The sequence below is a fragment of the Mandrillus leucophaeus genome, unplaced genomic scaffold (assembly GCF_000951045.1).
Source record: "Mandrillus leucophaeus isolate KB7577 unplaced genomic scaffold, Mleu.le_1.0 Scaffold209, whole genome shotgun sequence".
Classification (NCBI taxonomy): domain Eukaryota; kingdom Metazoa; phylum Chordata; class Mammalia; order Primates; family Cercopithecidae; genus Mandrillus; species Mandrillus leucophaeus.
Genome location: NW_012102132.1, coordinates 2,388,019 through 2,402,061, shown reverse-complemented (window position 1 = coordinate 2,402,061; position 14,043 = coordinate 2,388,019). Strand labels below are relative to the sequence as shown.

The following is a 14,043-nucleotide window of genomic DNA, read 5'->3' as shown; positions in this document are numbered from 1 at the left end:
CACCTGTAATCCCAGCTATATGGGAGGCTGAGGCAGAATTGCTTGAACCCGGGAGGCGGAGGTTGCAGTGAGCCGAGATCACGCCAGTGCACTCCAGCCTGGGCAATAGAGCAAGACTCTGTCTCATAAATAAATAAATAAATAAACAAACAATTGAATTTTTAAAAACTCTTGTAGAAAAAAGATTTCTAAAAAAAAAAAGAAAGAAGACTTCTAACTTATCCTATGGTGATAAAGCCTTAGGAGATAATTTATAATTGAGAGCACCAGTTCTAGAGTCAGGCTGCCTGGGTTTGTAGCCAGCCATACTACCTGCTAATGTGTGTTTGGGCAAATTACTTCAGATAATAGTATTTACCTAACTGATAACAGTTGTGGGGATTTGAGATATTTCATGTAAAGCCCTTAATATAATGTCTTGGCATTTTCATTATTTATAATTACTGTTATAATTAATGAAAAGATGCATGTATTAATGAGGTAGTCAAAATGGTGAATGTTTAGGCTGGGCACCGTGGCTCATGCCTGTAATCCCAGCACTTTGGGAGACCGAGGCAAGCAGATTACTTGAGGTCAGGAGTTTGAGACCAGCCTGGCCAACATGGCGACACCCCATCTCTACTAGAAATACAAAAATTAGCCGGGTGTGGTGGCACACACCTGTAATCCCAGCTACTTGGGTGGCTGAGTCATGAGAATCATTTGAACCTGGGAGGCAGAGGTTGCAGTGAGCTGAGATCGTGCCACTGCACTCCAGCCTGAGCAGACAGAGAGAGACTCTCAAAACAAACAAAAACAAAAATTATCTGGGCGTGGTGGCACATGCCTGTAATTCCTGCTACTTGGGAGACTGAGGCAGGAGAATCGCTTGAACCTGGGAAGCAGAGGTTGCAGTGAGCCGAGATCGTGACACTGCACTCCAGCCTGGGCAACAGAGCAAGACTCCATCTCAAAAAATAAAAAAAGAATTAAAAATGATGAATGTTTAAAATATTCACTCCATGCTTAGTGTGAAGCCATTTTGCAACCTTCACACTAAGAGTTGGTACGGAAACGTTTTTGAATAAATTAGCATTCAAAAGAAAAAAGAGAAAAATAATAAAATAAACTAAAATCAGCACTCAAAATGGTTATCATCAGACCTGGGATCTAGCCTCAGCTATGCCACTTACTATCTATGTAAGCTTTCAGCTCTTTGACCTCATTTTGCTCAGCTGCATAATCAACATATTCTGCCAAAACAGGGGTCAGTAAACTATGGCCCCTGGTTGCTATGTCCTTCTCACTACCTGTTTTTGTAAATAAAGTTTTATTGGAACACAGCCACACCTGTTCATTTATGTATTGTCTATAGCTGCTTTCAGCTGTGATGACAACATTGAATAGTTGTGACAGAGACCATATAGTGCATAAAACCTGCAACTTTTTCTATATAACACTTTACAGAAAAAGTTTGTCAACCCCTGGGCTAAAATAAGAGCCTAATCCAGATCTAACCTTTTGTAATTGTACTCTGTATTCTTTTTTTCTAATGTGCCACTTTAAAAAAATATATATATATAGTGGAAAATGTTCAGCATATACAGAAGTAGAATAGTATAATGAACTTCTGTACTCTCATCACCCACCTCCAACAGTTAACTAATATCAGTATTGTTTCATCTAGAACTCCTCCCCTCAGATTTTCACAGCAAATCTCAGACATAATTTCTTCCATAAAAATTTTTGCATGTGTCTCTAAAAGGTATGGACTCTTAAAAAAAAGTGCACCATTCTCTACCTAAAAAAAAAATTTCTTTATCACCACATATCTAGTTAATATCCAGATTTCCCAGGTTGTCTCATTTTTTACACTTTGAATCAGAACTCAAATAAGTTTTTCTAAGTCCCGTTCAAAGTTTTGGTTCCCCCCTCTAGTTCTCCTTCTTCATCCTTATACAATTTGGAATCATTGAATATTTTTTTGATCCCTATGTTTTCTATCACATTGGTCAGTCCTCTGGATCAAGCTACTGAATGTATTCAGGCTCAAGTTTTTTGATGTTGTTTTGCAAGAATACTTCATAGGTAGAATTATGTTCTTCCATCAAAAGGCACATAATGTCTGATTGCATTTCTTTTTGCAATGTTGACAGCAGTTGATGCTGAATGCTGTAGGTGCCTTTGTTTTGGAATAGGTGTCAACTTAGTGGTTTTGCTTTTGGAACAGTTCTCTCAGTAACATCTTCATTTTCTCTTTGATTTACATGTTAATTTGATGTGTCCTTATTTTGCAGCTGCAGCTGATAAATTCCAATGAACCTGGAGTGATCATGTTTAAGACTGATGCACTGAAATGCAGAGTTGCCCTTAGTCCCAAAACCAACCAAACGCTTCAGCTAAAAGTGACACCTGAAAATGCAGGACAGTGGAAACCTGATGAACTTCAAGTTTTAGAGAAATTCTTTGAAACAAGAGTATGTGTTTAATAATGCATAATTTGAATATAATTAATGAAACAGAAGCATTAATGTAGAATGAAGAATAACTTGCTTTATTTATCCCTGTAGGTTGCAGGACCACCATTTAAAGCTAATACGTTAATAGCCTTCACCAAGCTATTAGGAGCTCCTACACACATCCTGAGGGATTGTGTGCACATTATGAAGCTGGAGCTGGTAAGTTACAGAGATATACATTTCCAGCAAGGTTTGTTTGAGGAGGTTAGACTTGGTGGGAGCAGTGTTTATTGGTTTTCACCCATCTATATAGTTTCTTCTATTTTTCTCTTAAATTCTTAAATATTTTTAACTTAAATTTTATTTATCTTTGAATAGGTAACACAATTCTGTTTTATCTTTTGAATTTAAAACAAGATAATATAGTGAGAAATTTCCCATCAGTTCCTGTCTAGCTATCCCTGTCCCCTCCATCCCTGTCCAACTGTCTTCTGGCCAACCAGAGTTACCATGGCTTGCCTCTCCTTCCAGAGATGGTCCATTCATAAAAGCAAATAGCATTGCTCTCATAAACTTTTGATTGATTGAGACAGGGTCTCATTCTGATGCCCAGGCTGGAGTGCAGTGATGCGATCTTGGCTCACTGCAGCCTCAACCTCTGGGGCTCAGGTGATTCTCCCACTTCAGCCTCCTGAATAGCTAGGACTACAGATGCACGCCACCGTGCCTGGCTTTTGTTATTGTTGTTGTTTTTGTAGAGACGGGGTTTCACCATGTTGCTCAGGCTGGTCTTAGACTTCAGGTCTCAAGTGATCCACCCACCTTGGCCTCCCAAAGTGCTGGGATTACAGGTGTAAGCCACCGTGCGTGGCCTTCTTGTAAATATTTTAAATGAAATGATATTTACACATCCTGTTTTGTACTTTTTTCCATTTTTATTATGAGCTAGTTTATGTATAAATTTATAACATGTAATTTTAAAAAATCTGACTCCTCACCTTTGTTGGTCCTAGACTTTATGTCCTGAATAGCTGTTAAAACTGAAGTGTAGGCCGGACGCGGTGGCTTACACCTATAATCCTAGCACTTTGAGGGGCTGAGGCAGGCAGATTGCCTGAGCTCAGGAGCTCGAGACCAGCCTGGGCAATGTGAAACCCTGTCTCTACTAAAAATACAAAAAAATTAGCTAGGCATGGTGGCATGGCCTGTAGTCCCAGCTACTCGGGAGGCTGAGGCAGAAAAATCGCTTGAATCTGGGAGGCGGAGGTTGCAGTGAGCTGAGATCTCGCCACTGCACTCCAGCTTGGGTGATGGAGTGAGACTGTCTCAAAAAAAAAAAAAAAAAAAAAAAGGCCGGGCACGGTGGCTTACGCCTGTAATCCTAGCACTTTGGGAGGCCAGGGCGGGCTGATTGCCTGAGCTCAGGAGTTCCAGACCAGCTTGGGCAACATGGTGAAACCTCGTCTCTACTAAAAATGCAAAAAAATTAGCCAGGCATGGTGGCACATGCCTGTAGTCCCAGCTACTTGGGAGGCTGAGGCGAGAGAATCGCTTGAACCCAGGAGGCAGAGGTTGCAGTGAGCCGAGATCATGCCACTGCACTCCAACCTGGATGACCTCAATCTGAAGTGCAAAGTAAGAGACAGCAGGATGCTCCATGGGCAGCAGCTGCCTTCAGAGCACGGAATATCTGTTCTTGGTTTGTTGTTGGCCCTTTGGGGATTTCCCTTAGTTTCTGCATAGCTCAGTCTGCATTTGTGTTAGTTTTCTAGGGCTGCCACAACAAATTACCACAAGCTGAGTGGCTTAAAACAATAGGAATTTATTATCTCACAGTTCTGGAGGCCATAAATCCTAAATCAAGGGGTCAGCGGGGCCATGCTCTCTGAAGACTCTAGGGTTGGATCTATTCCATGCGTTTCTCTTAGCTTCAGGTGGTTCCAGCAGTCTTTGGTATTCCTTAGCTATAGACTCATCACTGCAACCTCTGCCTCTGTCATCACATGGTGTTCTCTCTGTGCGTGTCTCTGCCTGTGTCTCTTCTGTTCTTATAAAGGACAACAGTCATATTGAATTAAGGACCATTCTAATGACCTCATCTTAATTTGATTACATCTACAAAGAGACCTGGTTTTCAGATAAGATCATATTCATGGGTGCTGGGGGTTAGGAATTCGTGTCTTTTTCAGGTGTGCAATTCAATGCATAACAGCATTTAAAAACATGCCTTTTGGCTGGGTGTGGTGGCTCATGTCTGTAATCCCAGCACTTTGGGAGGCCAAGGTGGGTGGATCATCTGAGGTCGGGAGTTCGAGACCAGCCTGGCCAACATGGTGAAACTCCATCTCTACTAAAAATACAAAGAATTAGCCAGGCGTGGTGATGGGCACCTGTAATCCCAGCTACTCAGGAGGCTGAGGCAGGAGAATCGCTTGAACCCAGAAGGTAGAGGCTGCAGTGAGTCGAGATCACACCATTGCACTCCAGCCCGGGTGACAGAGCAAGACTCTGTCTCAAAAAATAAAAAATAAAATAAAAAGATGCCTTTCCACCCTCAATATTTTTAGTGTTTGTGGTGGATGTGATGTCCAGGATATCAAACCAGGCGTATTGCTTGAAATGGAGGAGCATCTTGCTTTATTCACTGAACAAATCTTGGAGATCTTTCCGTATCAGTATATAAAGGATGTCTTTGTTTTGTGTTGTTTAACAAAGCTTAGTATTTCATTAGGTGAATGTATTAAAATTTCTAAGTACTCCCAACTTGTTGGCCATTTTGGTTTCTTCTGATATTTTGCTGTTACAAACAGTGCCACAATAAAGAGCCTTTTTATGGATGTGCCAGTATACCTGTAGAATTGCTGGGTCGAAGGATATATATAATTGTAAGTTTGGTAGATTTTGCCAAATTGTTCTCCACAGAGGTTATGCCAGTTTATATTCCCACCACCAATGAGAGTACTGGCTTTTTCCCACATCCTTGTCAACAGTTTTATCAGTCTTTAGACTTTGGGTCTTTCTGATTTGTAGATTTTTAGGTCTTTTGATTTGTAGGAATTGGGTATGTACATTAGCGAAGTTAGCCCCTTGGGATATTCATTGTAAATATTTTTTCCTCGTTTTTCATTTGTGTTTTGACTTGACTTTTGGTAGGTTTAGCTATGCAAAATTTTCTTTTAAATAGTATAAATGTAGCAATATTGGTTTTTAAGTTTTCCTGATTTTGTATCATTGTTAGATTCTTCTCACTCTCAGATTTTGAAATAATCCTCCCAAAGTTTTTTTCTAATACCATTTGGATTCATTTTTTTAATTATTTAAATTTTTAAATCTATTTTTATTTATTTATTTTGAGACAGGGTCTCACTTTGTTTTGGTGTCAAATGTGAGGAGGTATGGATCCAACTTTTTCAGATGCTAATTTATCATATAATCAATCTTCTCTGTATGGGGAGATTTTGAATTCTTTCCTGTGAAAGTATGTAGTTATATAGATGGAATCAAGATGGCAGCTGATATATTTTTTCAATCTTACAGTGGTCTTTTCATTTTAATGTTTCTAGTGTTGATTTGAGTAACTTCAATTACCTCACTGGTTTTTTAGTTAGCGTTTTACTATACATATTGGGGCAATAGTATTCTTTTGCTAATAGTCTCAACATTTGGCTTCTGATCTAATAGGCTGTAGGAAACATTATTTATGTCAAAAAGAAATCCATTTGAATTTTTAAAGGAGTAAATATTTATGTGGCTAAAAAAGCACCAATGGATATAATTTAAAAGTCTTTCACACAGTTTGACTAGTTTGTTTAGGGTAAGAGTTGGAAACAGGACTGGGAAGTCTAGATTGGCACAGTTAAGAAGGGCCTCGAATGCTAGGTGTTGGTCCTCAGTTGTGGGTGGTAGGGGGACAGCATATGTCACTAAATGTCACTGAGCATTTGTGAGCTTGAGTAGAACCATGTTGTAGGACCTATGTCTGATGGTGGTATAAGGATGGACTGGAAGACGCAGCCACTGGAAAGAGCTGTTAGGGGAGCACAGGAGAAGTAATAAAGTCCTGCACATGGTGGCCTCAATGAATATCGATAGGAGGGAACAGATGTCAGAGACACTGCAGAAGCTGAATCCATAGGCCTTAGGAATTAACGAAGTGGGAGGGAAGGAAGGGGGAAATCTTACATAAATCCACACTTGACTTTTCTGTTAGCAACTTCATGTATATATTTGTTTTGAAAAAGTGTAGATTATCAACTTTATGTTCTGTTAATAATTGGGTATGAAACAAAATTCTAACCTCTCAGACTTTCGTAGTAGAATATGATTTTAAATGTTTATATGCCTTTATCTTGATTTTTTTCCCCCCTCAAAACAGTTCCCTGACCAGGCAACACAGCTGAAATGGAATGTTCAGTTTTGCCTAACGATCCCTCCCAGCGCACCACCAATTGCACCTCCTGGGACACCTGCTGTGGTGCTGAAATCCAAAATGCTATTTTTTGTAAGTACCACCCAGCATCTGTGCATGTACAGAGCTTCTGAGGAGAAAGCCACGTGATAATAGAGCAACTTTTGGATAACTGCATAAATTATCTTTTGTTGCCAAATAGAGCCCAAGATTCCTTAATTGTCAGCGTAGATGTCATGACATCCTGGTTCCTTTAGTAATAAACAGAAATTTATTGAACCAGGTAATTGTGTAGCACAGTTGCATCTTAACCATAATATTCAGTTGTTTGTCACTTGTCATGTGTAACTTTCTTTTGCTTGCTTATCTTAATCTGAAAGTATAGTAAATGATAGTACCTTTGATACATTTAGACAGATGTTTTATGATGTTTTTATTCTCTTTGTGTGTGTTGTGTGTATACAGCTTCAACTAACTCAGAAAACATCGGTCCCTCCCCAAGAACCTGTTAGTATTATAGTTCCAATCATTTATGACATGGCTTCAGGTACAACCCAGCAGGCAGACATTCCCAGACAGCAGAACTCTTCTGTTGCTGCTCCCATGATGGTCAGCAACATTCTGAAGAGGTTTGCAGAGATGAATCCACCACGACAAGGTACATGACCAGTAGAAAATATTTTATTGCATAGATGTTATAAAAGTGCTTTTGAGAGACACCCCTTTCTCCTCTTCTCTTCTCCCTCCTTACCTACTCTACCACCCAGTCATAGCAGTAGAGGTCTGGTTGCTGTGGCCCTCTTAATGTCTGCCTGTCGCTTTCTTCCTTTCTCACTGGTTCTTCATTTTTGTCCATTTCTCTGCTGCCTGGACTTTTTGTTAGTGATTTACTTACTATTGGGACTGACTCAGTTGCTAATGCCAGAAGCTTGTATTTATAGCACACATTGCCACAAAGACCTAGGTTAGGATGATAGAACTTTCCATGGCTGTGAATTCCTGCCCTACCATCAATACCTGCCACTCTGTACATCACAAAGTTGAAATGCATGTTGGTTTCTCATATTTCATGGTTCAATCATGAATAGAAGAATATTATTAAAAGTTCTGTATCTTCTAAATGTTTTGTGAAGAATAAAAGCTGATACAAATGGCATTACTGCTTTTTTGGGCTTCTTATATAAGTGTCAGGTGGGTGCAAGTGAAGCTTTTCACCATGTGCACAATGAAGCTCTCAAACTGAACATTTCCGAGGAAACCAGAATGTTTCTAGAAAGATAAACAAGGTCCCTGCAATACTGGAGTAGCCTTCACTTAACACGTAACTCCTGGCAGTGCTAAATTTGGGGTTGCGAAATACAAAGCTCAGCCAAGAGAACTTTTCTTCCATTTTGCTCATTTCTAATATTAAGGAAATTTAAATTTAAAATTTGCTTATTTGTAATATTAAGGAAGTTCTCTGTATCTCTCTGTTTAGAATAGTTAAATAACAATTATGTTTTTAAATGAGGGAAAGTTGTTCTCTGAAACATTTTTAGGTACTACAGTGTCCAAAGTTTTCTAGAACTAGGAATCAGGAAAGAAATGATATATTTAACTATTTGTTTCCCCACATTGGATATGCAGGCAAGTTCTCACTTTAGTGTATAAGGAATACACTGGGCAGTAGAGAAGGGTGTGCTTCTTTTGTTGTAATACTTCTTCTACTTCTTAAAATTTTCTGCTTTCATCCTTTGACTTCTCTCTTCTTTCAGCTAAAAATAGGTCCTCAAGAATCAAAGTTTAAAGCTATCAGAATTCTCAACACAGTCCAGTAGAACCTTGATAATAAACACCATTCCTTTACAAGAAGATGGCTATCATTATCTTATGTGTTTTTATGTATTATGTCTTGTGGAATTTAAAATTAAAAGGAAAATGTTTTGATCCAATTGGGATCAAGCAAGTTTTCCTGCCTATCAATAATGAAAATGTGTTTTTTAAAAAACAATATCACTTCTCCTTTTAAGAAATTGTTGAGATATTTTGGAAGTGTTTTCCTTTTTTATCCCCCTTGGACTGGGCAGACCTTTGGATTTCCTTTTCTTTCTGTACCTTCTCATGTGCACAGGATCACTGCACATCCTGCCCTTTGCTGAAAGGCGATGGTTCACATGAGGTCTTCAGTTCTCCCACTTTCAGCCACTGTATATAGTGTTAGACCATGCTCTAGAGGAAGGGATCCAGCTTTTGGTTTATAATATTTAAATACTTGTAATATTTATAAGAAGCAGAGTATTTGGTTTCTTTGAGCAAAGGGGAAGTTGAGGGGATGAATTGCCAGCACCCTCCCCACCCACAAATCTTGTTTTTGGATTGTTGGTGCACCATACTTCAGTCTCCCACCCCACCTCCCACACCCATCACTTCTCTTCTGATGAAGTGCTTTTAAGAAAAATCATTTTTGTATATAATTGATTTTAATGTTGAACTCTGGAAGTTGACCATTTCCTTGAATTTTGGGAGAAAACTCCAATAGATGTCAGAGACTTGCACTGTCCAGTATAACTGCCACTAGCCAGCATGTGGCTACTTAAATTTAATTAAAATTAAATAAAACTTTAAATTCAGTTCCTCAGTCACAATAGCTATATTACAAGTGCTTAGTAGTCATAGCACACTTATACAACATTTCCATCATCAGAAAAAGTTCTATTGGACAGCGCTGTCATAAAAATTTTTTATCTGGCCTTTAATGCAATGTTTGAAAGATACCACCAAAGTTGTAACTAATGCATAAATATAAACTAGATGTTTTTATGATATCCAAAATGCCCATAAGCACTCAGTAGCCTTAAAGCCCAACTTCAAAGGCTTATCTAATGCTACACTGTTTCTAAACAGAAACTCTAGGCATATCTTCCTAAATTCAGACCTAACTGGGACTTGCTTGAAGTTTCCTCCTGAGAAAAAAAATCCAAACAAATATAATCTGATACTTAACACCACAGCTTAATCCCCAATAATCTGGGCAGTTAAAATTGTCTTTTATTTTGATCTTTAAAGTTCTTACTAATTTTAGATTTAATTACCCCTTCCCCCACCGGTGTGTTAACATCATCTTACCTGTATTGCGAATAGCTAATGACCATTTTTCTCTGTTGCAGGTGAATGCACAATATTTGCAGCTGTTCGTGATTTAATGGCTAATCTTACACTGCCCCCTGGTGGGCGTCCATAGACACTATTGTTTTTAAACCAGGAAGGCTGACAGATGAGACAACAAAAAAAATCTGAATTCAGCCTTCAGTTTAAAAAAGGAAAAGGACTTTTTTTAAAAACTTTAAGAGCTAAATATTCTAAACTGGCAAAAATTTTCAGGGTGCACTTCTTTCATCAAAATGATCATCAATCTTTTGTATAATGAACTTGTATAGTGTGTTTAAATGGGACACATTTCAAAGGAAATAAATCAGTGTCCGTTTGCCAGTAATAAATTTAATATTCTGTTTTATACTATAAAGTTATGAAAATGCCAAACTTGTTTATTTAATTGTTTTCTTATGTTTTGGGTGTAATAGTCCTTTTTTGGTTTTTGTTTTGTTTTTTAAGGCAGGTCTGTCATTTTTGAATACTGTAAAACTGTGATAAACTTTATATTGAAGCTGTATTTTAATATGACCGCTTTGAATCCTTACATGAAATGTTCTGGGAGTTGTTATAAACACACCCCAAGGAAGCAATATTTAATAAAACTAGGTCAAAAACAAAACAAAACAGTGACACTCACTTGTGTGTATATAAACTCTAAGAGACATCTTAGGCCCTCCTTCATCTTTAACCTGGTGGATGGAGCCAGTTATTAATTTATAATAATACATGTCTGAAATTTGACCGAAAACATCATCTTTATGTCAAGGTTAATATGTTTTCTTCAGACATTCCTAACTTGACTAGTGGTTAACATTTAGCACCTCAGTTGTCTTTCAATATATAGGATTTGGGTGAAAAATAAGGAACTTAGTCTTTGAGAAGGGACAGTACGTGGTTCATATTGATCAAGGATCCCAAATAATGCAATCATTCTCATTTGTTGAGGATGTGGGAACTTTTCTATCAGGAAAATTTAGTTTACAGAATACTTCTGCATACAACATTAATTAGGAAACAAAGAACTTTAATGCTGTACCCCTGCATGAAGTTTCTGTGAGCTTTCTTTATCTTGCTTAACTTATCTTCCTTGCCTTCCCCACCAAAATTGGGATTGTTCTAAACAATTTCAATTTAATTCATTGTCAACAAAACGATAGAATGTTTTGCTTGGAAGAAACCTGGTCCATTCCCCTCATTTTGAAGAATCCCAAATCCTGGGCCTGTCCAGGGTCAAATGGAGTTTTTGGTGTTGATACATCTCTGCAGGGTTTCTTTTTGGAGTACTGTGCTGTCTTTCCTAGTCAGTCAGGGACTTTTTTCAGCTTCAAAGAACATGATCTGATGCAAAGGTCTTCTACCGACTTCATGGTATTTAGGAAAAATTTTTAAATGATAATACCATGCTGAGTTATCTGGTCACTGTAAGACTGGTTCTCCATTAAAATGTAGATGCTTTGTCTAATTCTACTTTAAGATGATTTAATTGAGCTTCTATAACTATCAACTACCAAATTCTAGTTTGAAGTGTCTCACTGCACCTATGTCATATCTGTTCTCAACTTTGCTTGATTCTCCACTCATTTTCAATCAGAGTTGAGGCCTTCTTTGCCTTTCTTCTTTGTCTTATTTCTGCCTTCATCTCCCACTTCTCACCCAACTCTACCACTGTTCAGGAGCAGTTGACTAAACTTTTATCCTTCCTTTAACTTAACCTTTTTATCCTTCTGTTTTTAGTTCTTACAGTGGTAATCACATCAGTTTGGCAATCTAAGATGTCTTTTTCAAGGGTCAGCCCTTTTCTATTTGGAGCTGAATCTTTTCTTTCATGTAGAAATCTACATGTATATACAAGAAATGTATTTTTATCTGCAGGATAATATTGTTTCAAATAATTTTATTAAGAGTTAACTTTTTAGGTATTTTCCCTTTTAATGTGGTTTTGAAATGTTAATTGCATTTTTACACATGATGCATTCAGTGGACGCTCTTTTTTCCTAATTATAACTCATCTCTGAATGCATTGTGCCAATCAAAAGATAGGATTCAGTGAACAGAATTTGCTTTTGATGCTTATTAAGAGTAAACCCATGAATTTGAATTTTTATATTATGCTTGGTACTTGGAATTGATATATACCTTATTAAAGCTTGAAAACATTTAGCATTTGAATAGTAAGTTTCATCACAAATCATGTCTTTTGCCTCTTTTGTTACCCAGGTTCAATCAAAGGGACTGGATGCCCAAGTGATTTTCTCTAATAATCGGGTTGGGACTTAACTTTAAGGTGTTTTCAATGTGATTTTAGTATTTTCCAGTAATAAATAAAATTTATACAAAGTTTCAGAGAACTACCAACTCTCTCTAGTTAATTTTGATGAAGATGTTTTCGTTAATAGTCTGGTTTAGTATTAATTTAACCTTGAAATAAGAAATTGGTCCTGATTTGCCATCTTCATTTTTCCATCTGCTGAAATGCCACTTCAGAATGTATAAAAGTACTTTCAGAATTAGAAGAAAAGTGAGAGCTTCAACAGAACATGTCAAGTTGTTAATAACAGGAGCTGAACCTTATGTTTGAAAATTAACTGAGTGAGTTAAGTGCAAGCATAAACTGAAATATATATGACTTTGAATTTAAGAGCCACTAATAACTGTGTTCTAATTAACACAGTAATCTGTTCAGCCAAAGGATACTAACAGCCATTCTTTCGGCTGTGGTTAATTTGATAACTTGAAGAAGTTATAACTTTGCTACCCTGGATTCTGATCCAATTTCAATATAAAAAGTTGTTCCTTTCATAGTTTATTTCCCCCCAAAAGAAATGTCTGTTACATTTTACCTTAATATTTATTTATCATCCAAGTGTTCTTGATATAAAATCAGTATACAGAAAATTTTAAGAGAACTTACATTCAAGGGACATAGAGGGAAAATGTTAATGTATATTTCATTGTTTCTTGTGGAATTTTTTTTTTTTTCATTTGGTTTGAGAATGGACACTGTGTCTAAGGATGTGATTTAAATTTACCTAGGATGGATTTAGCATTGAGGTTATTAAGACAAAGTTAGCAGAGGCCAACCAGCACTGTGCTGCACAACTCCAGGAACTCCATGATATGCTCACAATTTTCTGTAAGTTGCCTCCACTTCCAAGTGACCAGTGATTTGTTGAAATACCTTGCCCAAGAATATAACTGATTGGTGAAAGGGCATATTTAGGTCAATATAAAATAATAGCAAGTATTTATTGAGAGCTTACTATGTGCTAGGCATTTTCTTAATATTTCAATGTGTGTTTAATCCTCACAACAACCCAGGGTGGTAGGTTATTGATATCCTCCTCTTAAAAATGACTAAATGGAGGCCGAGAGAAATGTAATTTGCCTGAGATCAAATTAAGGTTGCTTAAGATCGAACTGCTAAGAAGGGGCAGTTTGAGTCTGAGCTAGTGCTTCTAAACACTGGGCATTTTTGCTGTGAACCACAGTCAGGGGAAGGTTTAATGTTTTGGACTCTTTCCTCAGAGGCTTTTAACTACACACAATTTTGACATGTTTTCCAAGCTCAGAAAGCTCACTAAAAACAACTAAAACTGACTTGACTTGTCACTTGGAGTTGACAATCCCAATGCCTTCTGACCTTTGTGGCACTTCTTTGGAACTTAAATCAGACTTCCATGTGCAAGGAGCACTAATTATCATATAACCAAGAATACTAGATAGTTATCGTCTAACCTTTGCTAGGTGCTTCAGGATGTCCTTATCTGGCTCAGATGTGCAGCCTTCTAGAATCCAAATGATGTGTTGCCCTAAACAGGCAAATGCCCCCTTCTAGGTGGTCCAGTGGCGGGGGATTTTGAGTTTTGGGTCAGCTTGGCACACCGCCGGCAGCCAGTGGTCACGGTTCACTAATACCTCAATTTGCTACAGCTGGTGTGTGGGCTTAGGCACCAGTAACTCTAGAATTGTATAATGTAAAGAACACACACGATTCAAGTAATGTGCCCTAAGCATCTTGTACATCTGTACAATAAAAAAAAGTTAAAACAGAAGTGCCCTACATTA

At 37.7% G+C, this 14,043-nt stretch overlaps 1 protein-coding gene across 1 annotated transcript in view; it reads left to right on the top strand.

Annotated features, from left to right (window-relative positions):
- The window catches only part of MED14 (mediator complex subunit 14), an 87,187-nt gene extending 74,861 nt beyond the window's left edge, over positions 1 to 12,326 (top strand). Inside the window, exons 27-31 of the mRNA XM_011980198.1 lie at positions 2,277 to 2,456; positions 2,550 to 2,657; positions 6,814 to 6,939; positions 7,312 to 7,504; positions 9,993 to 12,326. Coding sequence (XP_011835588.1) covers positions 2,277 to 2,456; positions 2,550 to 2,657; positions 6,814 to 6,939; positions 7,312 to 7,504; positions 9,993 to 10,066 — 681 coding nt within the window. The 3' untranslated portion in view covers positions 10,067 to 12,326. The remainder of the gene's footprint in view (positions 1 to 2,276; positions 2,457 to 2,549; positions 2,658 to 6,813; positions 6,940 to 7,311; positions 7,505 to 9,992) is intronic.
- Positions 12,327 to 14,043: the final 1,717 nt, after the last annotated feature.